Source organism: Poecilia formosa, unplaced genomic scaffold (genome assembly GCF_000485575.1).
Source record: "Poecilia formosa unplaced genomic scaffold, Poecilia_formosa-5.1.2 Scaffold369, whole genome shotgun sequence".
NCBI classification, from domain to species: domain Eukaryota; kingdom Metazoa; phylum Chordata; class Actinopteri; order Cyprinodontiformes; family Poeciliidae; genus Poecilia; species Poecilia formosa.
Window position 1 is genome coordinate 227779 of NW_006800308.1, and position 26398 is coordinate 254176.

The following is a 26398-nucleotide window of genomic DNA, read 5'->3' on the forward strand; positions in this document are numbered from 1 at the left end:
CTATTTTTGACGTCAAAAACCAAGCGGATAAACTCACTTCCGTCTTTCCTAAAACTAGGAAGTGAAAGGCGCATCACCGCACTCATCCTGGGGCGGGAATATTCCTGCGTGGCTTGCGTGAGTGTGCATGAGTTTTATTGCACGTCAAGATGGCAAAGTTGTTTTGAGATGAACTGTAAAACGTCCTGTATTTTCTGCACCTGGTCCAGCAGCAGGTTGTTGACTCCAGTCGGTGCAGACCAGTGAGCTCGGTGAGCATGCTTAGTGAAAGTTTAAATGAAGCTCTGTAAATCAACTCCAGAGCTGGTTTCGTTTCGTGTTTGTCTGCATGCATGATCAGGTTACACGTGCAAATATTGTATTTTATTAGAAATTATGCGTATTTAAGTGCTTTGACATTAGAGAATAAAGCTGATACCTGTCTGCCCGCTTACTGATTGATTATTTTACATCTGCTTCCTACTAAATTATTGTGATTTGATTGTCCATCTCTGGCCGGGGTGTTTTCCACTTCACTTAAAAGGCCACCATTGCGCCACAGATTTGTTGCATCCCATTACCAGAAGTAAAGTTCATCTTCTGTACGCATTAAAACTCCGGTTTATGTTTTGTCCTGTTATTTAGGTGCAAAGAATATTTTTGCTCAATTCCAACTTTCTCATTTGGGACTTTTCTGGGTTTGTGTGAGGACTGACACCGACTGTGTTAGAGGCTGTAGCTTTATACAGTCATGATCAAAAGAGATCTCGTTTTTCCACTAACTTTGCAAGATCAGATTTATTAGATCTATTGTGTTTGTGAGAGTTTGCTAATGAAGGATTGACTGAACTATGTATAGAAGTTGTTTATAGAAGTTAGAAAATGTTATGCACCAAATTATTTTATTGACCTTAGAGCAGGTGGAGTTGCCTTTTGCCTTGGTTTAGAAAAGAAGGTTTGTAGTCGATGTTTTAGAGAGAAACAAGGATTAGTCGTGAGGATCAAGGATCCCCTGCTGTTTTATGACACACTAAAGGTACATCTGTGTGAGATCAGTGTATGTGTTCTCCCTGTATTGGGTTTAATAAATTGCCCATACAAGGTTTGGCTGTTTAAATATTTGTTTATAACCAAACCTCTGCTTTCTTTTAAAGCAACTATTTAGCTATTGTAATTAAGTCAGAAGAGCAGTGGAAAGTCAGCTCACGTCAATCTGTTGTTAGCAATAACACATGCTTATCCTCTCTGGTTCCTCTTCTTCTCTGTTTTTGTGGAAAGAGTCCATCTTTCAGCAAAATGCCTGGGTGTGATCTGTTCATTTGTATTTTGGCCGTAAGGATGTTGGTGTTGTTTATCCGCCTGTTCCTGCAGGTGTAACCAGCTATAAGCTGTCGCCAGAATGAGTCTGGTTCTTCATGATCTCCTGGTCTGCTGCAGAGGGTTGGAAAATGACAAAGCTACAGAGAGGAAGGTAAGCAAACTACAAAGATCTGATTACATTTAATCCCTTAGCATCAGTCAGTTCATCACTTATTTTGTGCCCCCTTTTGTGGAACTAGAAAGAAACTGAACGCTTTAGAAGACTCATTCGTTCTAATGAGGTTATGCAAGAACTGGATCGCACCTCTGGGACCAAAGCTAAAGGCTCTAATCAACTCACATGGGATGCTGTTTTCAGGTGAGTCTCCATCATTTTCCCACTTTTATCTCCTTCATCTACGCGTGGCCTTCAATTACATCTCATATTTTACTCTAGGAAAATCCTTCTATAAAATGAAAGCTTTCGTTTTTGTTTTGCTCAGTCCAGTGTTTTTTTTTTTTTTTGGTCCCTTATCAGATTCCTGCAGCGTTTTGTCCAGAAGGAGACTGAGAGCATGCAGTCGAGTAAATCCAACGTCACGGCGACTACGTTGGCCACACGGCAGAAGAAGATGGCTGAAACATGCAGCTTAGTCAAGTTTTTCATTCGCTATGCAAACAAACGTAAGGGCAAGATTTTCAACTTAACTTAGAAAATGCAAGTTTGATCAAATTATCTATGTGAAAATTTGTTTTGCTTATACATGAAAACAATATTTTATTGCCTCACCTACTTACTGGAACCTACTTACAGGACTGGGCTGGTTTGAACTCTCTTGGAAGATGTAATGTGGACTCCATGTCTAAGGCTTGTTTTGTGCAGGTGGGCCTCGTCTGAAGTGCAGCGAGCTGCTGAAACACGTGATGGAGGTGCTGCAAAGTTCGTATTGCTGCTCAGCATATGGAGAGAATTACAGCAGCCTCCTTTTAAAGGACATCCTCTCTGTCCGCAAGTACTGGTGCGACATCACTCGGCAGCAGTGGCAGAGTAAGTGGCCAAAGAGACGGGTCGAAACATCAAGATCAACGTTGGGTTTTAGTATCTCAAAGCTGATTCCTCATCACCGATGTTTATGAAAAATATGAGAAACTGTCAAAACTGCTTGAGTCAAGTTTGCTTCATGTTTCTGTTTAGTTATTGACTTTTGATGTTTATGTAAAACTCTAATACTGATCACTCTAAAGCTATTTTCTGTTGACCTTGTAACAGACGCAGCAGATTTGAATTCCTATTTCAATAAAAAAAAAGAAAAAGTGAAACTCCTGCAGTTTTTCCCTAGGACCACACGACATATTCGTGCCCACTCACATATTGTCATATTAATTTCCAAACCTTTATAAAATGTTATAAGTGTTAGAGTTAGAAATCTCATACTTGTGATGTGACAACAACTTAAACTTTGTCACAGATCTTATACTTTGCAGTATAGTACATTAAGTTTATAAAATAATCATTCAAATGATTAGATATTCATGTTTTTTTAAGATGGATTTTATTAATTTACTTTTTTTATGTTGCTGCTCTGTTGCATTCAATTATTTAGTATTAATATAAATTCTAATCATTCCAGCTATATTAGTCTCATCTGCTGCAGTGTTATTAATCTGATATAAACCTAGATGAAGATTTCTCCCACCACTTTAACACAGGAGGCTTTTTTTTTGCCTCTCACTGGAACTGTAAGAAAGTCTTAAAAGTCATCCTGATAACTTAGGTGTATTTGTCCTTTTACCTTTTGATCTAAAGGTCTTTTGGAGTTGTACTGCGGCTTGTTCAACTCTTCATCCAAATCCATCAACCGTGTGCTGCTGAGCAGAGTCATCTACGCTGTGGTGAAGGGCTGCTGCGCTCAGACTGACGGATTTAATGACAGTTTATTCAGCTTCTTCTCTAAAGCAATGCTTAACGCCAGGTAGAAGCCATGATCATTATATCCATTGTCAGATAAATTGTTTTGCTTCTGTTGTGAACTGTGGTAAACTTCATGCACCATCCTAGGCAGGAGAAACACCTCAGTGTCCTGGAGCATCTCGTCTTGGCTCTGAACATCTTCCTGAGATCTGCCGCCATGAACTGCCGGATGAGAGTGTGTCGTCTCGGAGAGGAGCTTCTTCCCTCTCTGTTGAACGTGTGGGAGGACATGAGGCCGAGCGTCAACCTGAAGGAGGAGATTGTGGAGTTCTTCAACCTGCAGCTCCTTGTTCACCATCCGAAGGGAGCGAAGACGCAAGACACAGGTTCAGTGTTAGAAAGCTGAGTTATCAGAAATGATGTCCTGGGTGGGATTTACATTAAAGTTTACCTATTAAGGCAAATTTACATTCTGTGGATCTTTGTACTTCCATTTAGATCTCAACATCTTCTAAAAACAACCCAACTGCTTAAAAAAAAAACACCCAGACATTTTTGCCAATAAGTAAATGTTTTTTGGTGTCTGGAAAATGAGCCAAATCAAAAAACCTCTCTATTGTTAAGTCACATTTGACGGTCACCGTGCCATTACCTAACAAGCTAAGCCGAACCCAGCCCTGTTACCTAGCAACCCAGCTTGGTCTTTCTGCCATCTTTTTTATTGTGCAGTAGGCTCAACTTCTGCTTTTCAAAGATGTACGGCTGTATAATTGCACATCTGCTTGCAGCCATTTTCGTGTGTGAGTTGGGGGGGGGCGTGGCCAGCAGCTGCCTATTTAGATTTATAGTGATAAGACCTTAAAACAGCTCATTTTGAAAGGAGCTCAAAATAGGCAGAAGTAACCAGACTAAAATCTCATTATCTAAGAATTACATTGTGCAGAAAATGAATTGAACATGTTCTGTGTAGCCCATCGACCTACCCTAATCTGTTCAAGGAAGCACAGTAGGTCACCTTTAAGATTTGTCTTTGACAGCAGTCGGAATGCGATTTAGAAGAATTGAAAGTTTCCCCAAATTAACCTTAATTCAAACGATGATCTTTGTTTCTAGGTGCGCATGCGGAGGACTGGTCCAGGTGGCGTGGCCTGCTGTACAACCTGTACGACACTTTAGTCAGAGAGATCAGCCACATCGGCAGCAGAGGGAAGTACGTCACTGGGACCAGACACATCGCTGTGAAAGATAACCTCATTGAACTCACTGCCGACATCTGTCACCAGGTAAAAAAACCCAAAAAACTTTACTCCTGGTCTCCCAACATTTGCATAAATGCAAAGCAGATCAGATCTGAGTTTGAAGTTGCGGTCCAGTGTATGTTTAACACCCGTTTATCTTGTCACAGCTGTTCAGTGTTGACAGTGATGCCCATGTGCTGGAGGTCACTCAGCCCCAACACAGAGCCACGCAGATGGGCAGTCCCATCAGCAAGCGGCGCCGCATAGAAATGGGCTGGGATGTCCTCCGTGACCATCTGCAACCTCAGCAGAGCGACTTTGATGTCATACCATGGTATGAAAGTCAAAAAGCATAAAAAAAAAAATAAAAAAAAATGTTATCTCACATTTACTCAAGCCTGTGTTTTCTTCTCTCAGGCTGCAGATAACTGCAGTGCTCGCCTCCAAGTACCCATCCATGGTGCCCGGCAAGGAGCTGGTCCAGCTGCTGTCGCTGTTGTGTCAGCTCCTGTCAGAGCAGCGCCGAGGGGAGAGGGGCCCATATGTGCTGCGCTGCCTGAGGGAGATGGCCCACTGCCAGGCCCGCATCCCTCAGAGAGCTCAGGCCCACAGGGCGGAGCTGGGCAGGCTGTGGCTCCGGATCTGGCCCCTCGCGCTGCGTGGGGTCAGTTCGCCTCAGACCGAGTCCCTCAGTCTGGACCTGCTGGCCTCCATAGTACACAGGCGGCTGATCGACATGGACAGGGAGTTCTGGAGACTCTTCCGCGCATCTGCGTGTAAACCCACCCAGTGAGTCGCAGCTGCTTTGCTCACTGCTGCATTCAGTCTGGATTTGTAGCCACTATGTAGACTAATTTTGTCTTGTCGTCGTCGTCTTTTTTTTTTTTTTCAGGAGTGCTGCTCTCTGTCTTGCCCAGGCCATGTTAACATGCTCAATCCCAAAGACTGTTGCATCAAGCTCAGGTTTTGACTACATGGTGATCTCAGAGGGGAGTCCCTCTGCTAACCTGAAGGAGAGCCTCATAGCCTGGCTGCTGATGAGTGACCAGAATGAGGAGATGGAGGATAGCTGCACGCCCCACCCCATCATCTGCAGGTTGCTTTTTTTTGTACCATTTGTTTGGTAATCACTTTGTATTATTAGATTTATATTATATTTATGGTGAGTTACCAGGAGTCTGGCGGCTCTTTGTTTGATTATTTTGGTCACTTTTGCCCCAACACACCTGTTTGTCTTGACAGGTTGGAATTTTGTCATAACAAGATGATGGGCTGAGCTGAGTGAAGCATGAGGCTTTGGACATAATAATATTCTCAGGATTTTGGATAATTCTGCTTTCAACGTCACATGAAAATGATGACATATATTAACTCTAAAGGCAAATTTTATTTTAGAGTATCACACTTAAAATCTCTGTAAACTACACTGACTGGTTGTAACATGACAAAATATGAAAGGAGTCATGGATATTAATAAGCATTACTTTTTGTTCAGATGTACTTTTTTCTTTTTTTTTTGTCTTTGAAATAATTTTTTCATGTTTTATTTACGAGTTACTGTGTTCTTGTCTGCAGAGACTTCCCTCATAATCTCATTGCAAGCATCCTGGTCTCACTGACCTTCAAGGACACCAGTGCTGGGCTGAAGTTCCTGCTGGGTGCTGAAGGACTAAAAGGGTAAAAAAAAAAAAAGAGGAGATTATAATCTCATAATTACTGTACAAGCAACCAGTACCTGCCAAGAAACTTTAACTCCATTTAATCTCCCTGCTTAATTTTTTTTTTTTTAGTGCCGTTTTTCAAGACGGTTCATCCGACGCCAAAGACAAGTTGGAAAACATAGAGCGACTGTACCAGCAGTTCAGCTTCAACACGCTGCCATCAGAGGCCAGAGCGACGGACGACGAGTCGGTAAAGATGGCGTCGGCCGACGCTCAGCTGGCCGCCGTCCCCGCCCTCAGAAACAAGCTGGAGCGGAACCTGCTCTCCGTGGCCGACAGCCTGCTCAGCTGCTACTCCCCTGACGTGAGCGGAGGTCGATTTGTCCTGGAGTGTTTCAAACCTGTTTGCACGTTTGAAACTGACGCATGTTCCGATTGATCTTCTGTAGTCGCAGTCCACGCCTCCCGAGTGCCTGGTGCGCTGTTTCAGCCAGCTGACGGGTGTGCTGGCAGGGTTCGTCGCGGCAGGGCTTGTGACCGAGGACGAGGCCTGCCGCTCTCCGCTTTTCACCAAAGCAAAGGTCCGTTCACGCTCACGTTAGTTTGGAAAATCTAGCCTCGAGCGGCTTCCCTCAATGCTGATGAAACAGTGTAGTCAAATATTAACATGAAGTTTTTAACATTGTTGCTGCCAGGCCGTGGCGCAGGACCTCAGCGGCTTTGTTTCCAGTGTCAAAGTGAAGATGAACGAGGAGGGAGCCATGTCAGCGCTCAGGTCGCTCATGAAGCTTTGCACACAGTGCGCCAGCAGAGCATCCATGGTGACGTCACCTGCCGTTACGATGTTTTTGATCAAAAGCTGAATAAATTAGTGGTTTAAATGAGTAAACCGATCGTTTATTCTGCAGGACAAAGTTGGATCGACCTCCTCTGGTTTATTCCTGATGACTCTGCCTGCCAGCCTGCTCAGTGAGCTGGCAGAAATCTGCAAACTGCACGTGGTACGTGGCTCTTCTACGGTGATTTCTGTCACACGGATTTCACAAACTGGAACCAGACGTCTGAATTTTTCAACTCTCCGCTTCAGTTGAACAACGTCCCCAAGCGAGTCAGTGTCACGGACGATGACGAACAAGGGGACGATGAGTGGGAAATGACGAAACCTCCTCAGGCTGGTGACGGCATCGACCTGTTTGAAGACGGCGAGGAGGCCCACAGCAGTTCCAACGGGAGTCACAGACAGAAAGAGGACAACGCTGACTCATCCTGTGGCTCAGGTACGAGGAGACCTGATGTGTGGGAAGAACTCTGCAGGTTTCAAAAGCAGCTGCTGGAAAGATGAAGGTCTGCAGCCTGTAAAAGATTTTCTTCCAGATTTGTCCTGTAATTAACTTGGATTTCCCTGTTCCCATAGCAACCGCATTTATCGACTTGCACACCTGAAATTTGCCTTTTTTCTACCTTGGTAGATTTGCTCTTGTGCGATCCTCTATGCTGTGTTGGAAAAGACCAAGTTAAAGAAAAGACACGATATTTTTTTTCCAGGTTTGATAATATGAAAGTTGAAGTTCGGTCGTTGCTCAAACTCAAACAGGTGCCAAAAGCCTGCTAGCGGAGGACCATCTGGGGAAACAGGACCTGGCTCTCCTCGCTGTCTTGAACTTCCTGTGCGAGTGCGGCTCTGCCCCGCCCCTCCACGGCCTCCTGTTTAAACCTCCGGAGGTGCGGCGCAGGCTGCTGCTCCTGCTGGATCAGATTGACTTCAGCAAAGCTCTGCACCTCAACATGGTGAGCAGCAGTCAGCCTGGGACGGTGACCTCAGACTCGGCCGGCTTTAGCTGAACTCTGCTTCCGTTTCAGTACCTCGTTCTGTTGAAGAAGCTTCCTGCCGAAGACTCGCTGTCTCCGGAGGAGTTTGACACCCTGCTCCGTCCTCTTGCGTAAGGAAAAGTCTCCACCTCAAACCACAAATCCATTTTATTTTTTTTTCCTGAGGTTGCAGACCAGATGTGAACAGCTGCATGTTTTTCTTTATCCACAGGGACTTGTGTTCTTTGTATCGTCAGGACCAGGAGATCTGTGCTGCTGTGCTGCTCAGTTTGTTACCGTCCATACGGAGCCTGGGGAAGACGCGTCACATGCCCGAGGAGATGAAACATGTTCAGGGATCTCTTCTGCAAGTTCTGTCTGGCTTCTGGTAAGAAGCATAATTTTATTACTTATTTGTGCTGGTGGCGAAGAAACAATTTACTATTCCAGGAAAACTCTACCATCATTGGTGGCTATGCTAACTAACTGTAGCAGCTAGCAGCACGTACACAAGCATGATCGACAGAGCTAAGACCCTCCTCCTGGCTCTGATTGGTTCCTGACCAGGCGGTGTATTTCTGCAGGTGGCAGTAGAACCACAGAGAGAAGGCAGAGGAACCTTATTTTATTTTCTCAGATTATCTCTCGTGTACTATCTCAACACAGCGACAGTTTTAACAAAAATGTAAAAAAAAACTAAACAAAACAAAAAAAAACCATATATTTTTACAAGTATTGCAAACTGGAGCTTTAATATTTGTGTTCCTCTCTGTTACAACTTTGCTGGGTTTTTTTGTCTTTAGTTTCTTGAGCCAGACGGGAAAATGTGTGGCGACTGTCCGAGCTGCGTTGGTTCAGTGCCTTGCCGCCTTGCTGGAGGTAAAGTTTAAAACCTTTAGAAAGAGTTTATTTTGTTCTTCAAACATTTCAGCCCGATATATACAGGTATATACGTGTAATTCAGTACAAAACATATGAAAGTGACTTGAACTTTCACATTGTCTCACACGTAGGCTGACCCTCTGTGCCACTGGGCTGTCCTGACCCTCAGAGAGGCCGAAACGGAGAAGGACTCTCCCGTATCGCTGGTTCTTCCTTCTCATCTGGCAGACGCACACCACCAGGTCCGCATGCTGGTAGCGCTGTCTGTGGAGAGGTATGCTTTGGCTTCATGAGCTTTGTCTCTACTGGAGGCAGATCTGAATAATCTGGAAAAACAGGCAGATGCAAGTGATCTTTGGCATTTTCTGCTCTTTGTCCAGGCTGTTCCTTGATTTGAGACCAAATCGCTCGGATAAGAGGAAGATGTTGCCGCTAAAACACCAGCAAGCAGCGTTTGAGAACATCTACCTGAAGGCTCAGGAGGGCATGAGGCTCCCGGTGAGGTCACGCTTTCAAGAACTTCACTGTTGTTGCTTAACGTAAACTTTTCTCACGCTCTCTCCTTTTGCGGGTGATCACACAGAGGGGCGGCTCCTCGGAGGATCAGCCGGACGAAACGTTGAATCGAAAAGTCGCCCTGCTGAGGAGTCTGTGTGTGGTGCTGTGCTGCAGCCCCGTGTGTGAGAAGCAGTGTCTGTTTGCGCTCTTTCAGTCCTACAAAGAGAACAATGTTGAGGAGGAGCTCATCAAGAAGGTAGCAGATTGAAATAAATCATCTCCATTCTCGTTTTACTCTTACCTTCCTGATATCTGAGAGGCCCTCGGGCTCTGCTCGGTTTCCTGCCGCAGATGTTGTGCAGCGTTTCCAAAGTGAAGAACTGCAGGAGCGTGAAAACATTCGTCACTTCTCACCTGTACTACCTGGTAGCGGAGTGGCTCGCGCAGAGGCAGTCAGACGACCGCTACACGCTTGGATCATTCCCCTACAGCCTGCTGGACCAGGACACGGTCAAAGATTTCTACAAGTCAGAAAAGCTTCATTTCCCCTTGTGTTTGAATTTTAAACAAACGTTTTCTCACACTTACCTCCTCACCCACACTTTTTCCAGCTCTTATTACCAGGTGCTGATCCCTCACCTGGTCTTCCTGGACGACTTTGAGCAGGTGAGGTCCATCGGGCGGTGCCTGGAGAGGGACTGGAGGCACTTACTAGCCGACTGCTTCCCCAAGATCATGGTGAACATCCTGCCATACTTCGCCTTAAAAGGCCAGGACTCTCAGGTTGCACAGCAGAGAGAGAAGGCACACCGAGTGTACGACCTCCTCAAAGACGCCAGCTGTCTGGGCAAACAGGTGAGGCGGAGTGTAAAAGCAGAAAAATAAATGTCTCATTTCGTTTAGTGTTTAGATTTACACGCGCCGCAGATTCTTAAGCAAAAATAACTTTTGAAAGCAGGAAAAGGTAGAGATTTCCTTCAACTTCTGCGTCTTCCAAATGATTCAAATTGGAATATGTTGTGGGCTGTGGGATAATTGGCTTTGATCTGATAAAGTGTTTTCCATGTGAACATTGGATAAATATCAGGAAGGTCTTTGCAGAAACCCCATCAGAAGTCATAACCTTTGGAAATTTGCCCACAGCAAATCGACAGCCTGATTCACAGTAACTTGGCGGACATCGTGGTGGAGCTGCTGATGACTCTGTACGAAGGCTGTGGAGCAGACGGAGACGCCGGAGACCTGAAACGCTTCACAGGGTAGCAACACTTTAACACTTTCCTGTAACGTTTCTTTGCTACTTCATTTCGTCTGCGTCTCATTCTGTCACGCGTCGGAGCGGCACCTGAAGGAGATCGGTTTTATGCCCCACAGAGAGCTGGATCCCGCGCCGAATCCGCCTCACTTCAGCTCGTACGTCATCAAAGCCACTCTGGACTACCTCAGCAAATGCCACAGTGCCAGCCACAAGTCGCTGGTGGCCATTCTGTCTAAAACCCCGGTACAGACGCCTCATTTACCCTGCCGGTACAATGTAGCCGTTTGTAGTAAAGAAGGTTAATCCTGTCCCCCTGTTTGCTGCCAGCAGATTTCCATCCAGAAGATCTTGCTGGCAGTGTGTGAAAAAGCAGCAGAGACGAGCAACAGCTACGAGCGCCACCGCGTCCTCCTCATGTACCATTTGTTTGTCAGCCTGCTGCTCAGGGAGGTGAAGGACGGACTGGGAGGAGCCTGGGCCTTCGTCCTCAGAGACATCATCTACTCTCTCATTCACCACGTCAACAGCAGGTCAGTGAACGCCGCCAGCGCTCGTTCGTTTTTCTAAAACCGACAGAGTGAACAGCTTTACGTTCCTCCCGATCCCCAGGCCGCTTCACTGTGACGAGGTGTCCGACAGGAGCCTGTCTCTGTGCTGCGACCTGCTCAGCTCTGTCTGTCGGGCCGCGCTTCAGTTCTGCGATGACGCTCTTGACTGCCACCTGCAGGTCATTGTGGGGACTCTCACTGCTCAGGTCACCAGTCGGCCGTTCATTTCTCAGCAGGTACGTCAGATAATAAGAACTGTCTGGGGTTTTTCCAACTGTCTTAGGGTAATTCTGATGTGCTGAATCCAAAAATGACAACAATGATATTAGTTTGGGATGCTGGGATGCAGTCATGATGGCTGATCACTGTTGGGCTCTGAAGAGAGATGTCCCTGCTGCTGAGCAGACGAGGCAATGAAGAAATGGAAGTTCATGCCCTGAATTTTGCACAATGAAGACGTAAAGTTCAATTTACATGCATTTACCCTTATCAGTGTTTGTTATTCAGTTTACAGAAATCCAAGCTTGTATCATTCCATTAATACACTCTGTCAGAAAACACGCTTTTTCTCCTAAAACCTTCTTTGGAGGATGAGAGATATTAACAGAAATGAATCGATAATGTCACAAAAATGTCATCAACTTAGTCAGAAGATCAGATTCTCTAAATCAAGTTAGAATAAAAACCTGACTTGATTGAGAAAAATGGATGCCATTTTTGGATTCAGTCCTTATTCAGTTGAAAAAAACATAGACGACATCCAAAAATATTTTTTTGTTACCCAGTGTTACTGAGTCTTCACTTATGCAAGTCTCTTAAATTTGATGGCACCTATGGGGGCATGTTTTCAACATGCCTGGGTTATTTTATATGCCAGAAAATAAGTAAAGTACTGAAAAAGTATTACAATGCATAAAATACACAGATTAATAGGAGCATTTGTTCCCCAGTGCTGCAGTTTAAGCCTGTTCATTAAATCAGGATGTGCCAAATCAAATGCTCATCCCTGTGGTAGCATCATCTGTCGCCTCCTTTTAGTTTGTGTACTTTATAGTTCTGAATTGTTTTGTCCCCAAGGTGCTTAGTCTGCTGCAGTTTCTGGTAATAGAGAGTCAGCAGAAACTAAAAGGAGCCATCAGCAGATTGGAGCCGTTTCCTGACATCCCCGAGTTCAGAGAGCTGCGCTCGGTGCAGCACAAACTCAAGTATAACAGCGGCAGCTTCACACTGAGACAGGTACACGTGTGCGCCATTACAATGCGATTATCTATCGACATAAACCACGAGGAAAACCGATTTAAGTTTGTGGTTGCGTCGCAAGACAATGTGATAAAGTTCATAGGTATTGTTTTTCTTTTTATCCTTTTACAGGAATTAACTCATTTCCTATCGGCATCATCGTGTGACTCTTTACCTCTGACCAGACTGGAGGGGCTGAAGGAGCTGACTCGGCAGCTGCATCGCAACAAAGACCAGATCCGAGAGCTGCTCAAAGAGTGCCACGGTGCGATGCTGCAAAACAGCATTGGCTTTAAAAAAAAGTCAAGTTATAAATATTGCCTTTCTCTGGGTGCAGCTAACCCCACTGACAGTGTGCTGGTGAAGCTGGTCCTCAGTCTGCTGCAGCTCTGCAAACTGGCTGCCAGTCACCCCGGAGGAATCGACATTCTGGGTAAAATAAAATCGGGTGATTTTTTTATATTTTAATTTTTCCCCCCCCAGGCGTGATTTCATAGTTTCTGATATTCTTGTCGTACTTTTAACCTTTCCTGCAGAGGCTGCTGGCTCCTGTCTTGGTGAACTGGGCCCGGTTGACTTCTCCACCATCGCCCTCCTTCACGGCAGAGACCCCCTCTACGACAGAGCCGCATCCCTCTTCGTCTCCAACAACTTGCAGCATCTTTACATCATCCTGAACTGCATGAACGACGCTCTCACACGGCAGCGGTACGATAAATGCTCCGGCTCTGTGATCAGTTTGTTTATCCCAAGACCGTCTGGGTGATGATGGCGTTCGCTCTCATCTGTCAGCATCGAGGTGAGACGAGCTGCAGCTCAGTGTGTGAAGAACATCCTGGCCACTCAGTCCGGCGTCGACTTCTGGGACCGACATAAAGACAACCGGGACCCCATGCTGGCTTACCTCAATCCATTCAGAACAGCCAAAAACAAGGTGAATTTCGTTGTCCTGTAAGCATAACGTCGTTCTCCGTGAACGACGTTATGCCAGTGGACCTGCCTTTCCTCACAGCGTATCTGCCATTTTGTTGTGTGTGTGTGTGTTTCACCAGGTGGCTGCTGTGACTGCTGAGGAGAGTTCAGAGGCCAAGAGGAAGCTGGAGAGCCAGGAGTTTTGGACCCCGCAGGCGGGGGCCCACCAGGCCTGGCTGAAGGCTCTGTGCACAGCACTGCTGGACAGCGGAGGGGTGAGAAGCGAGGCGCTGCTGCTGTCACGGCCTCTGTGTCTGGTGAGCTCATTAGATTTCTGCATTGTTTACACAGGAACTGCCTCTTAAACTGGAGCTTTGTTTTTTTTTTTCAGTGTCGTTTAGTCACAAGTTCTCCGTGACATTAAAGTTTGAGATCCATCTGCAGGTGATGGTGGACTGCTGCCAGACGCTGCTGCCCCTCATCATCCACTCCATCCTCCTGGACGACCCTGACGGCTCCTGGAGGGAGCTGCTCTCGTCACACGTTCAGGACTTCTTCAGCTTCTGTTCCAGGAGCGCTCAGGCCGCCAGTCGATCCGCAACGCCTCTCAACTCCGACTCCGGTGAGTTTGAGTCCATAACAGACGAGCGCAGTGCGACTTGTTCGATGTTTTGTGATGAAATGTTCATCATTTCTCACAGAGTCTGACTCCGCAAGCCAGGGTTTGTACGATAAAACCTCCCTTCGAACCATGCTGGCTGTTGTTGACTATTTGAGACACCAACAGAGGAAAGTGCAAGATGACAGGTTTGTTGTTATTTAATATCCATCTATTCTTCAGCTTCCTCCTGTTAATTTAGACATAGAACAGAAGATGTGTGTCATAATAACTCATAGCACCTTAAAAACAAGAGATTCTTCATATTGTTTGCAATAAAAATGCAAATGCCGACCTTCTTGCAGTAACTCCTGCGGCACCGTGTGCGACTCCAACTTCTGGTTGGAGCTGAACTACCTGGAGGTGGCCCGAGCCGCTCAGTCCTGCTCGGCTCACTTCACCGCTCTGCTGTACGCTGAGATCTATGTGGACAAGATCCGAGCCAACATGGAGGAGACCTGCAGGTTCCCAAGGAGACCTTTTGTTTTTACAATGCAGTTAATGCAACAATTTATTCATTTGTCTGTCTTGAACCAATGTGCAGAACCAGGCCCAAAGCCACACGCAAGATGAATTTCGAGGAGAACAGCCAGAACTTCACCATCTCCGGTCTGACGGAGAAGAGCATGGAAGACACCAACATCAGCCTGCAGGTCTGCTCTGCATGTCACACTCATTGTTTTTGTGTTATTTTTTTTCCATCTCGTTTGACTTTGTACATCCTTAAGCTCAGATAATCTGAAATATTTGGTGTGTTTGTAGGAGCTGTTGATTGAGGTCTATCGGAGTATTGGGGAACCCGACAGTCTTTACGGCTGTGGAGGAGAAACGATGACCAGTCCACTCACCAGGTAGGTTTCTCTCTCCACTGCAGGGTTTTGTAAAGTATTCATACCTACTAGACGTTTCTCACATTCTGTCATCTTAGAACCACAAATACAGTCTGCTTTATTGAGGCTTTATGTGGTAGACAAACATAAAGTGTGTAACTGTAGGTTTTAGTCATTCACTCCACAAATGACATTTTCTGGAACACTAGCAAGAAATGCTGTTTGCAATTTGATACGAACTGCCTAAGGGACACGGCAAACTGGTGGAACGTAACACTTTACCTTCACATTCAAACATGGTGGCAGCAGCATCATGCTGTAGGGATACTTTTCTTCTCCAGAAGGTGGGCGAAGTTAAACGCAGGGCGATCCTGGAAGAAAACATGTCACCGAAGATTTGAGACCAGAGCATCTTCCAGCAGGAAGTTGAACCGACCCTGAACCAGAAGGACCACAGAAAGGTTCAGGTCAAATCAAAACTGGAATCCCATTAAAAATATGTTTACAGACTGGGTTTGCACAATATTAGATTGAAGACTTTCCAGTAACCCTGACAATAGGAATATTTCTCAATTACAGGCAAAAATCGTACTTGTAAGATTCACAAAGAGAGGTGAGATCAGCGCAGGTTAATTTGTCGCAAGATGACAGTAGCACTGAATGTACTATTCAAGTTATCTGTAGAAAATTCTTGTATTTTTTTTTCATATTGTAATGTACATCATAGAGATAAGCAAACGTTGCAATGTCAGTTTTTTCCAATATTTTTTTCAGCCCTATTGCAGGCTGTCCCCTCATCACTCTGACTGACATCGAAACATTTAGCTACTAAGAATGAAACTCGAGGAGGACTGAATGCAAATGCACGCCACACTTTTGAGATTTTCACTGTAAACACGTTGAGTCGTGTCATTTTCCTACTCGCATAAAAATCCAAGTATTTACTACATTGAAGTTTGTAACTACAATACGGCAAAATGTGGTAAAGTTCAGGGGGTGTAAATACTTTTGCAAAGTGCTGTATCTTCCCAGTAGCATGCAGGCATTTGCTGTGCAGACTACAGTTTCTGCTTTGTTGCACTGTTGGCGCAGGATACGAACGTACGAGCATGAAGCCATGTGGGGGAAGGCCCTGACCTCATATGACCTTCACTCTACTCTCCCTGAAGTCACCCGACTTGTAGGAATTGTGGAGGTAAAACGGTTGAATCTGCGTGAATTGATGTGATTTGTTACGATACTCAAATGCTGGGAAACCAGAGAGCGAGTTATGATAAGATTATTCCTTTCAATTTGATCTAAATGAAAATAATGTCTCATACTAGAGTAGAAAATTAGTCTTTGAATACATTCTTATGGCGATTTGTCACCCTCTGTATCCAAACAGGGCATGCAGAACTTTGGGCTGAGCAGCATCCTCGCCACCTACATGAGGGGCTTGGAGAGCGAAGGTGTGGAGTGGGGGGCCGAGCTGCGCGAGCGCCGCTTTCAGGCGGCCTGGAGGAACACGCAGTGGGACTGTGAGCTGTTGGAGAGGTGAGGACGAGGCACGACCAACCAAAAATAAGCCGCATCTCCTGCATCTTTCACCCGCACCTTTATTTTCTTCCTCAGAAGCGACAAATCCAACCCCGGCTTCCACGAGTCCGTGTTCTGTTCCCTGCAAGCGCTGAGGGACAAAGAGTTCTCCATATTTGATGACACCCTGAAATGTGCCAGGTGAGGCGGACACCTGAAGCGCCCAAGTTTGGCCCCAATTTATTACTTATTTATTCAACTGTGTCCACGCGTGAAAGGGCGGCGGAGGTGGAGGAGCTCTGCAGAGGCACCTTGGAGGCCGTGTCTTCCCTGTATCCGGCCCTGAAGAACCTGCAGAGCATCAGAGAGCTGGAGAGCGTCAAGCAGCTTTTCGCCAGGTGACAAAAAGCGCCGTCGTCACCAGCAGCAGTGAAACGGAGCCGAGTCCGATTAGGGTTCCTAAGCTGCTCCGTGTGTTTCAGATCCCTCTCTGACGTGACTCTGAGGGACGTTTGCAGCCAGTGGCGGCAGCACTCCCAGCTGCTGGTGGACAGTGACTTCACCGTGGTGGAGCCCATCCTGGCTTTGCGCTCCGTAGCTCAGCTCACCCTATTATCCAGAACGGAAGATCCAGAAGACAACCGTCAGCTCAGCTCTGTGCTCACCGACCACCTTATGGAGCTCTGCCGCTTGGCCCGCAAAGCCGGGAATACGCAGGTAGCCTCCCTCTGCGTGCATCACTGCACTGCCTGATGAAAGTATTCAGAAAACCTTTTCACGTCACAATCAATCATTTCGGTACGTTTCATTGACGTTTTAGGCGAAAAGGGGAAGAAAAAAAATAGTTTTTTTTCCCCCTTCGTTTCATATTAATGGAAAACTGTCAGGGCTGAAACAAATAATCCAATTACTTATCATTAAAATAATCGTAAACTAATTTAGTAACTGATTAATCATTAACTGGAGAAAATAAACTCTAAAAAGAACAACAAACTCAAAGCAGTAATTAAGCCAAACTTGTCCAAAAGAAATGAATTTATTTAGAATTCTGCTTAAAAATGACCTTTGGCTATCAAAATCGGTCAACAGCTCAGCCCTGAACTGCACAAAGAGCTGAACTTTTTACTCGTTGATATTAGAAGCAATTTCTGAGCTGCAGATGCGTCCTTCGCTCCAAAGGAGCAAACGTCAACCTGAGGCAATAAAATAGTTTTCTTATTTAAAGAAGGAATTCAATTACTTGTGTTTGTTAGCGTTTCTCAACCGTATTGCTAGTATTCTATAAAATAAGTTTAAGTTATGAAATGAAAAATCTGCAGCGTGTACCAATTCTTTACTTTATCCATTTTGTTTTTATTACAATTTTTTTTTTTTTTATTGAAAGAAAGCTATTGACAAAAAGTCCATTTTGCAGCTTGGCACACCACTACCTTTGTGAAACACGGTGGTGGCAGAATTATGCTGTGGGGATGCTTTCTGTTTCAGCTGGAATAGAAAATGTGATCCTGCAATGTGATAAAATGTTCACTTTCTCCGTCTGTTTGAGCGTTTCCGTTCCCTGATGGCGGCGTTGTCTCCTCTGTCAAGCTTGCGGAGCGTGCGGTCTGGCAGATGAAGCGGCACGGCGATGGAGGGAGCTGGGCGTCCTCACCTGTTCTGTCATGGCAGCTGGAGGAGGCCCAGGTGTTCTGGGCGAAGGGAGAGCAGGGTCTGGCTCTGGGCCTGTTGAGGCAGATGATACACAGTCTAGAGGAAAAGGTCAAACACACAACCTGATGAAGACGTACAACCGCAGCTTTGCACGGATGAATTATGAAAAATTACCTGCGTATAAGTTTTGTTCAGTTCTGTGTGAAGGAAGATCCAGCATGGAGTGAATTGAAATGTTGTTGTGATGAATGTCGAGCAGGTGGATTTTAACCCGGCTCTGGCTCCGCTCTACACTGAGTGCCTCAGGCTTTGTGGGAACTGGCTGGCTGAGAGCTGCCTGGAAAGTCCTGGAGTTATCCTGGAAAAGTACCTGGAGAGGGTAAGGGGCCGCTGAGCATTTCTTCTTAAAAGTTTTACAGATCAGGATTGAATCTTAGACTGCAGGCAGCATTCAGATGTTGCTTCTTTTTCCAGTTCATGGAATATGAATTTGAATTTGCGTAAAACTAGTGAGACACCAGAAACCAAAATCTATAACTTTATCAATAATCATCTATTTCCTCCGTCTGGTGATCAGCAGACCAAACAACAAGGACAACAAAAAATACTATTTATTTTTTTATTGTCCTTCGTTCTAGCCATCCTTCCTCTCTCTCTCTCTCCCTTCCTCCCTCCCTCTCTCCCTTCCTTCCTCTCTTCCTCCTTCCCTCTCTCCCTTCCTTCCTCTCTCCCTCCATTTCTTCTTCTCTCCCTCACTCCCTCCTTTCCTCCCTCCCTCCCTGCCCAGCCAGTTTAAACATGATGACTGAATCGTTTTCTAAGACATCATCATGCAGTTAACAGGCACCAGTTCGGAGTTACAGTACTTTCTTTTATAATCAGAAACGTCGGTGTTCCTTGTATGTAAACATGAAGAGAAAAGAAAGAGATTATTCTGATAAGTAAACATGAAACCAGATGAGTCTCAGGTCTAATGTATGTTACCCTTTGCCCTTACTGAAGTAACAGCAGGAATCCCTGAGAGAAATGAATGACTCATTACCCGTCAGCCAGGCAATATCTGGCTTATTCACACCCACCCACACACATGAATTATTTATTTATGTCCACATAAATCAGAAGGAGGCGATGGCATGAATATTATATTTCTGGAAGTTTATGGTTCATGTCCTCTGGCTGTGGCAGATTAATGTAGACCAAATGGAATAATTCATATGTTCATGTTTGTGTGTCTCTCACAGTTAGGATTTAGTGCTTCTCCCGCTGGTTTTCTTTTCTTTTTTCAGACCTTCCAGGAAATGGAGTGCTCATTTTCTGGCTCCTTTTCTTTAGTCCACAACTTTTCAGGTCAGTCAGAGTCTCTTCCACGCTGCTCTCTCTTCAGGCAGTGGAGGTGATAGAGGGGGACTCGGGGGGCCGGGACCCCAGGCTCCAGAGCCAGCGGACCGAGGCTTTCTTGTCTCTGGCGCGCTTCTCCGACGCTCAGTACCAGAGCATCGACAAGTACATGAACTCATCCGAGTTTGAAAACAAGCAGGCCCTGCTGGAAAAGGCCAAGGAGGAGGTGGACCTGATGCGGGAGCGGAAAGTGACCTCCAACAGGTCGATTCCCACCTTCGGTTTTCTCAGAGAAAACCCCCCACAGAGGCCGGTCGGGATCGTCTTTAACCGATGAAATGACTTCTCAGGTACACGATAAAGGTGCAAAGAGAGCTGGAGCTGGACGAAACGGCGCTGTCCAACCTGCGGACGGACCGACAGCGATTCCTGTGCAAGGCGGTGGAGAACTACATCCAGTGTCTGGAGCAAGGCGAGGAGCATGACACCTGGGTGTTCAGACTGGCCTCCCTCTGGCTGGAGAGCGCCGACATCAAAGAGGTCAACGACATAATGAAGGCGAGTTAACGTCTGCACTCCGCCAGTCGCAGCCTTTTCTTTTTTCTTTTTTTTTCTGATAACGTTCAGACGTTTCTGATTGTTACAGCTGACTTGTCTTCCAGAGGGGAGTGAAGCAGATCCCATCCTACAAGTTTTTGCCTCTTATGTATCAACTGGCTGCCCGCATGGGAACCAAAATGGCTGCCGGCGTCGCTGAGGACCCGGGATTCCATGAAGTCCTGAATGATGTAACTCAGAAGTTTGTGTTTTCTTCCAGTTTGTCAGCGCCACACATAGAGTTGAAACCAGGAGTTTTAATGCTTTGTGTGACTGACGTCGGCTCAGACTTGATGTTTTTGGTCACTTAGGATTATCCAAAATATTTCTTTTTTTTTTTTAAATGCCATTACAAAAAGCAAACGCATTTTGGATTTCCTTTCACAAACTTCTCATTGATGGAGTTTGTGCCCATCCTTCAGACCTGGTGCCAGCAGAAATGTTCTCCATATCTTCACATGATGTTCTTTTCTCATGATTCTTTCCTACGTTGGTACGTCTAGTTGTCCCTTTAACACAAAGCAGAGGACGACTGAAGTGGAAGGAAATGGTTTTTAGATTTGGTTTCCAGTCCAAATATCTGGTTTCAACTCTACTTGATGAGTTTGATGATATTACATACAGCTAAGCAAGCAAAAGTGTTACACCTGAGCTGTCAAACTTTGACTATTTACCTTTTATTACACATGTAAAGGTATGAATTATCTTTGTTTCCCCCCTCAGCTCATTTGCAAGGCGTCTTTGGAGCATCCTCACCACACGCTCTTCATCATCTTCGCCCTGGTGAACGCCAACAAAGACGAGAATTTCTGCAGGACACGGCCGTCTAAGAGCGCACCGCGGCAGCAATCGCAGTTTGATCTGGTGCGACTTATTTCTTTTAGAAATTTCTGTTTATTGCTTCATTATTTTGAATTGTTTGTTTTAAAAGAAGATGAAAACAACAAATCTTACCATGACCTCCTTGGACTCACGTTAAGTCATTGTTATTGTTCTTCCCTGGCCATAACAGAAAATGTCCCTAACGCACCTTAGTTATGTATTTTAATGTCACCACTGGACATTAGAATAAAAGATCAGCTCTAATAACTCTGTTCTTGGTCCAAATTGTTCGAGAATCAATGTGGCTCTCGCCAAAAAAAAAAAGTCTGATTCTCATATTCTGTGCTGATCTGGTTGAGTTTGAAACACTAAAACAAGCTTATCAGAGTCAACATCAAGTCTTTTTTTTATGTGTTTTTACAGTGAATCTCTTTGTGAAACTTGTCTTACTAACTCTTGCAGGAGCGTTCAGATGTGGCTCAGAAGATCATTTCTGTAATCAGGAAGAAGCGAAGCGCGATGATCCGAGGGATGGAGCGCCTCTGCGACGCCTACATCACTCTGGCCTACATGGATGCCAGCCGGCACAAAACCGAGAAGAGTGAGTCGTGATCCATTGTGCAAAACTCCTAAATCGTCCGTCACCGTTTTGCTTCCAGTGAGCCAGACTTTATTGTAATAAAACGTCCTCGGTTAGTTGCTCTCTGGATTTTCTAGAGATCTTTTAATTTTTGTTGCAGTGCTTGACCACTTCCACATGGCTGGTTTTCATTTGTTAAATCTGATCTATTGATCGTCTTTAACGTACAACTAAGATATGAAAGATTTTAATTACCTCCATTTCTGGTCTTAATTTTAAAATAGCATTGATGGTTTTCCAGAAGTCCTGGGCCTAGACGGTCCAAATCCACATACATAGATTATTTTGTTTTACTTTTTTATTATTATTGGTGTTTAATGTAAAAGATGAATCAGTTATTGAAATATCAACTCATTTAGTAATCAATTAATTGTTAACTGGGTCTCAACAGTACAATGCTGAGAGCAGTTAAGCCAAAACTGAACTAAAACATACAATATGATTCTTAAGAATAAAACTTTGTTTGGTTTATTTGAATCTTTTAATCTATTTTTAATACTGTTAAAAATAGATTAAATATTGTTAAAAATGTAGAAGCTTCAAATGGCTAAAAAGAAAATCTGCAGAATGTACCAATTTCTTTGAGATTATTCATCAGAATAATCTACTAAATTAATCGCCAGTTGCTTCCCTGTTCAATGGTTTACACTCTCACACACATTTGAAACTGCTGTATATTTGAAGGTATGCGTGTGTATCTGTGTGTCCGTCTCTCGCACCAGAGGCCATTCCCATCCCTGCCGATCAGCCCATCATGCAGCTCAAAGACCTGGACGAAGTGGTCATCCCCACCATGGAGATAAAGGTCAACAGATTTGCAGCTCTGATCTGAACAAACAAGCTCGATTAATCGTCAACATTTGACTTCAGCTTTTACGACGTCGGCTGGATTGAAACAAAAAAAAAATCTATTGTTCGCGTTGTGAACAGGTCGATCCGACGGGTTGCTATGAAAACCTGGTGACTGTCAGATCCTTCATGCCCCGGTATCACCTGGCCGGAGGAGTCAACCTGCCGAAGATCATTGACTGTGTGGGCTCTGACGGGAAGAGCAGGAGGCAACTGGTCAAAGTAAGCTTCTGTGTGTGTGTGATGTTGTTTTTTTTTTTTTTTTAAATCTGTCATGAAATGATTAAAAAGTTTACTTTAGGTTCTGTGGTTGGTGCAACAGAGTGACCTGCTGCACCAACATGGGCACACACCGGTTCTCAACTAACACACACACTTTCTGACGAGAAGCTGGTCACTGTAAGCTCTGGTTATTTTCCATTAGGTTTGGTTTCAGGTAATAATTAATCAAGTTTTTATACAAAAACAAACAGACTCTCACACCTTCATACTGGAAACACTCATATAGAGAGAGAGAGAGAGAGAGAGAGTGGGGAAGGTGTGCTGGATTACATGTTTGTGAAAGTGTTTGTGTTTGCAGGAACATTTGAAGACACTTAAAGGTTAACAGCTCACCTGATCTTAGAGTCATGCTGAGATCATGTTTTACCGTAATGTTGCTTTTATTTTTTTTCTTGACCTAAAGAGCCAGCTTCACCAGAAAAAAAAATATTAAAATAAAGAAAACCCCTTTACCTCCTACACACTGAATACATCTTTTACATTTTTCGGCAACAATCACTCCATTAAAGGTTGTGAGTAGGACTTTCAGATTGAAAGATATAGATTCGATAAATATCTTGAATTAATAAAGACATTGAAATCCTTGTTTGCTATCATTTCAGTGATTTTGTTTATATTTTACAGGATCAATGAAAAATAAATTAATGTTGGCACTGTGTTGTAATCTTCCTGGAACGTGAAAACGTGCAGTAAAAGCCGTTTAAGTATGAAATGACCAGAAGAAAGTAGCTAGCTGCTCCTGGGTGCCGCCAAGTCTCCATAGCAACATTTAAGTGCTACCTAAAACATGCCAGGAAAAATATTTTCCCACCATCACAAATATAAACCTGTGGAGTTTGGTAAAGGCTTTTGGGAATGAATGAAGGTGGAAATGCAGATGAGCTTCTCATGACCATTGTTGGGTACGGTGGAGGATCTGTGATGCTGAGGCAGACTGCGTCTCCTTCATGGGAAACTTCTATTAAAATACCAGGAAAGTCAACAAAAACTCATCAGTGCATTAATGGTCTGAAACATTTGGCCAAATCAACACAGAAATTATTCAATTGACAAAAACAATGCAGCTCTGGAAAAACCGAAGAGCCCACTGCATTGAGCCCCATCGAAAACCTCCCGGTTATTCCACCAAATATCGATTTCTGAACTCTTCCTGAGTTAAAACATTAGAATTGCTGTTTCTAACTTGTTTTCTTTGCATTATATGAGGTCTGAAAGAACTGCATGCATCTTTTCCGTTACTTTGACTATTTCTCATTTTCTGCAAATAAATCCAAAATTTTTGCTTGGCATTACACAGACATGTTGTCAGTAGTTCATGTAATAAAATAACAATGTTCATTTGACTCAAACATACACCTATGACAAGTAAAACTGATAGTTTTAAGTGACCTCTTATTTTTTTCCAGAGCTCTTTATTTGGAGTGGAAATTGATTTCTTTAAAACTTTACCTATGATGCCATTGCAATATTACCAAATGATCAGGATGTGCTATAAAATAAAGGTGACTCATTTCTGTCAGCTTCTCATGACAATGTATGAGATTTGTTGATCCTAAACAAGTTTAAACAGCTCCACGTTAACATGACTTTGTGAACAGGGTCAGGACGACCTGCGGCAGGACGCGGTGATGCAGCAGGTGTTCAGCATGTGCTCCATGCTGCTGCAGCGCAACACAGACACTCGGAAAAGGAAGCTGAACATCAGGCGCTACAAGGTGACGTCAGGAGAGGGAAGCGGAAGACGTGCCTCTCAGAGTTGTGTGGATGTGTGTTGACGGTCTGCGGCGCTTTTTGAACGGCTTCCAGGTGGTGCCGTTCTCGCAGCGCAGCGGCGTGTTGGAGTGGTGCTCGGGCACGGTGCCCATCGGGGAGTTCCTGGTGGACCCCAGCAAAGGCGCTCATAAACGCTTCCGGCCTCAGGACTGGACCAGCCTGGCCTGCAGGAGGAAGATGATGGTAAAGTGCTTAAGAAACCTGCTGTTAAAAGACATGAAGCGCTTCAACTCAAACCGCTTTTCATCACTGTTGCTCTTTCAGTTTACGTTTGTGTTTAAGAACAGCTGTGCTCCGTTACGTAGCAGATTTAGTCAAGTGTTTTTTTTTGTTGTTTTTTTTTGTTTTTTTTAATGGTTGGAAAAAAAGACTCTGACCTGTTTGTCTCCATCTCTCTGCTCGCTGCAGGATGCTCAGCGGCAGGGATTCGATGAGAAGCTGGAGGCCTACAGCGAGGTGTGCAGGAAGTTTAGACCGGTCTTCAGGTACTTCTGCATGGAACGGTTCCTGGATCCCGCGGTATGGATGGAGAAGCGGCTGGCTTACACACGGAGTGTTGCCACGTCCTCCATAGGTATCACTGCTCTGTTGGTGAAGATGGAGTTCTGTGGTGAAACAGCAAAATGGCACATAACTGGGTTTTCTCTTTTTTTTTTTTTTTTTTCCACTTGCAGTTGGCTACATTGTTGGCCTGGGCGACAGACACATCCAGAACATCCTGATCGATGAACAGACTGCTGAACTAGTGCACATCGACTTAGGTTCTCCCTGTCCTCACCCCTTCGATTTATGCAAACTCGTAGTTAAGCATCATAAATTGTAACATATCTGATGTTGTGTGCTTTAAGGGGTGGCCTTTGAGCAGGGGAAGATCCTCCCCACCCCTGAGACCGTCCCGTTCAGACTCTCCAGAGACGTAGTGGACGGGATGGGGATCACTGGAGTGGAGGGCGTCTTCAGGCGGTAAAGACCAGCAATCTGAGAGAATCCCTTTCTTACTTTCTCACATTTGTGTTGGTGTGTATCGGCTGTACAACGCCTCGCGAAAGTGTTCAGTCTTTGCTACGTTTTGTCAAGCTGCGAAAACAAACGCAAATGTGTTTTAATGATGAGTTTTCTGTGCCGTACAAAACGGGAGCATAATTGTGAGTGAAAAGACGAGGAAGTTTCCATTTCTCTGCCGCTGCACTTGTACTCAGGATGAGGGATTTAATGCCACAGTTACAGCAGTCGTCCACTGTCTCTACTGTAAATGCAGTACCGTACTGACCCGATTCTGTGCTCAGATGTTGTGAGAAGACGATGGAGGTGATGAGGAGCTCCCAGGAAGCTCTGTTGACAATCGTGGAGGTACGAGAACTCTCCGTCCGCTCTCGGTGCAAAGCACAAAGCTTCTACACGAACCCGACGTCTGCCTCGTGTGCCGACAGGTGCTGCTGTATGACCCTCTGTTCGACTGGACCATGAACCCTCTGAAGGCCTTTTACCTGCAGCACGACGAGCAGCAGGAGCTCAACGCCACCCTGAGCTCCACGATGGGAGGAGAAGACCTCGACAACCACCGCAAATCCAGGTGATCAGACGGATCTTTGGTTTGGGAGTCGCCGCCTGTTTTTCTGCCTTTCTCTGAGCTCTTCTCCCGTCCTCCTGCAGTGACAGTCAGAGCTTCAACAAAGTGGCGGAGCGGGTGCTGCTGCGGCTGCAGGAGAAGCTGAAAGGGGTGGAGGAGGGAACGGTGCTCAGCGTGGGAGGGCAGGTCAACCTGCTCATTCAACAAGCCATGGACCCCAAGAACCTCAGCAGGCTGTTTCCGGGATGGCAGGCCTGGGTCTAAACCCGGAGGGAACCAACAAGACCCAGCAGATCAGTTCTGTATTAGTTCTGGGAACCAGTCTCTGTAGACTGTTGCACTTTATTACGAATGAACGAACAGATGCGTGTTCTGCAAAAGACCTTTGATTTTGTTTGTAAACGATGGTCTGTACCTGTGATTGACCCAGTTTGATGTGAATGTTTTCTTTTCACTAAAGCACGATGAAGAGACTGATACCAGACTGTCAGCCTTTATGGATGTATAATGCCATGCTATGCATTCCTTATTTAGTTGAATTTTTATTCATTATGCCTTCTTCTTTCTACTTTCTTAGATTTTTTTGAATGTTTTATTTCCAGCATTGAGTAATTAAAAAGAACGGAAAGATGTCAT

At 45.0% G+C, this 26398-nt stretch overlaps 1 protein-coding gene across 1 annotated transcript; it reads left to right on the forward strand.

The window, feature by feature from the left end:
* Positions 1 to 102: 102 nt before the first annotated feature.
* Positions 103 to 26398, forward strand: atm (ATM serine/threonine kinase). Its single transcript, XM_007575102.2, has 63 exons — positions 103 to 251; positions 1351 to 1450; positions 1539 to 1657; positions 1817 to 1962; positions 2162 to 2326; positions 3086 to 3251; positions 3338 to 3576; positions 4304 to 4473; positions 4596 to 4762; positions 4846 to 5217; positions 5321 to 5524; positions 6004 to 6105; positions 6219 to 6453; positions 6539 to 6670; positions 6785 to 6910; positions 6998 to 7090; positions 7177 to 7366; positions 7684 to 7877; positions 7950 to 8029; positions 8131 to 8286; positions 8702 to 8777; positions 8912 to 9054; positions 9161 to 9278; positions 9364 to 9534; positions 9630 to 9805; positions 9890 to 10133; positions 10422 to 10537; positions 10653 to 10779; positions 10867 to 11066; positions 11146 to 11320; positions 12162 to 12320; positions 12456 to 12588; positions 12661 to 12756; positions 12860 to 13031; positions 13116 to 13257; positions 13376 to 13552; positions 13680 to 13857; positions 13937 to 14042; positions 14199 to 14357; positions 14438 to 14546; positions 14656 to 14744; positions 15816 to 15918; positions 16111 to 16259; positions 16338 to 16442; positions 16520 to 16639; positions 16724 to 16958; positions 17829 to 17999; positions 18151 to 18270; positions 19276 to 19493; positions 19580 to 19787; positions 19892 to 20017; positions 20550 to 20690; positions 21111 to 21249; positions 22011 to 22093; positions 22219 to 22359; positions 24018 to 24134; positions 24226 to 24375; positions 24601 to 24766; positions 24867 to 24953; positions 25041 to 25155; positions 25479 to 25542; positions 25623 to 25765; positions 25846 to 26398. Exons 2-63 carry the CDS (start codon positions 1379 to 1381, stop codon positions 26024 to 26026), a joined length of 9276 nt encoding a protein of 3091 aa, XP_007575164.1. The 5' UTR covers positions 103 to 251; positions 1351 to 1378; the 3' UTR covers positions 26027 to 26398.

Coding starts and splice junctions, on each gene's coding strand:
- atm (XM_007575102.2), top strand. CDS start 1,379: ATGAGTCTGGTTCTTCATGATCTCCTGGTCTGCTGCAGAGGGTTGGAA. Junction 7,367..7,683: donor TGACTCATCCTGTGGCTCAG/GTACGAGGAGAC, acceptor AAACTCAAACAG/GTGCCAAAAGCCTGCTAGCG. Junction 14,358..14,437: donor AACATGGAGGAGACCTGCAG/GTTCCCAAGGAG, acceptor ACCAATGTGCAG/AACCAGGCCCAAAGCCACAC.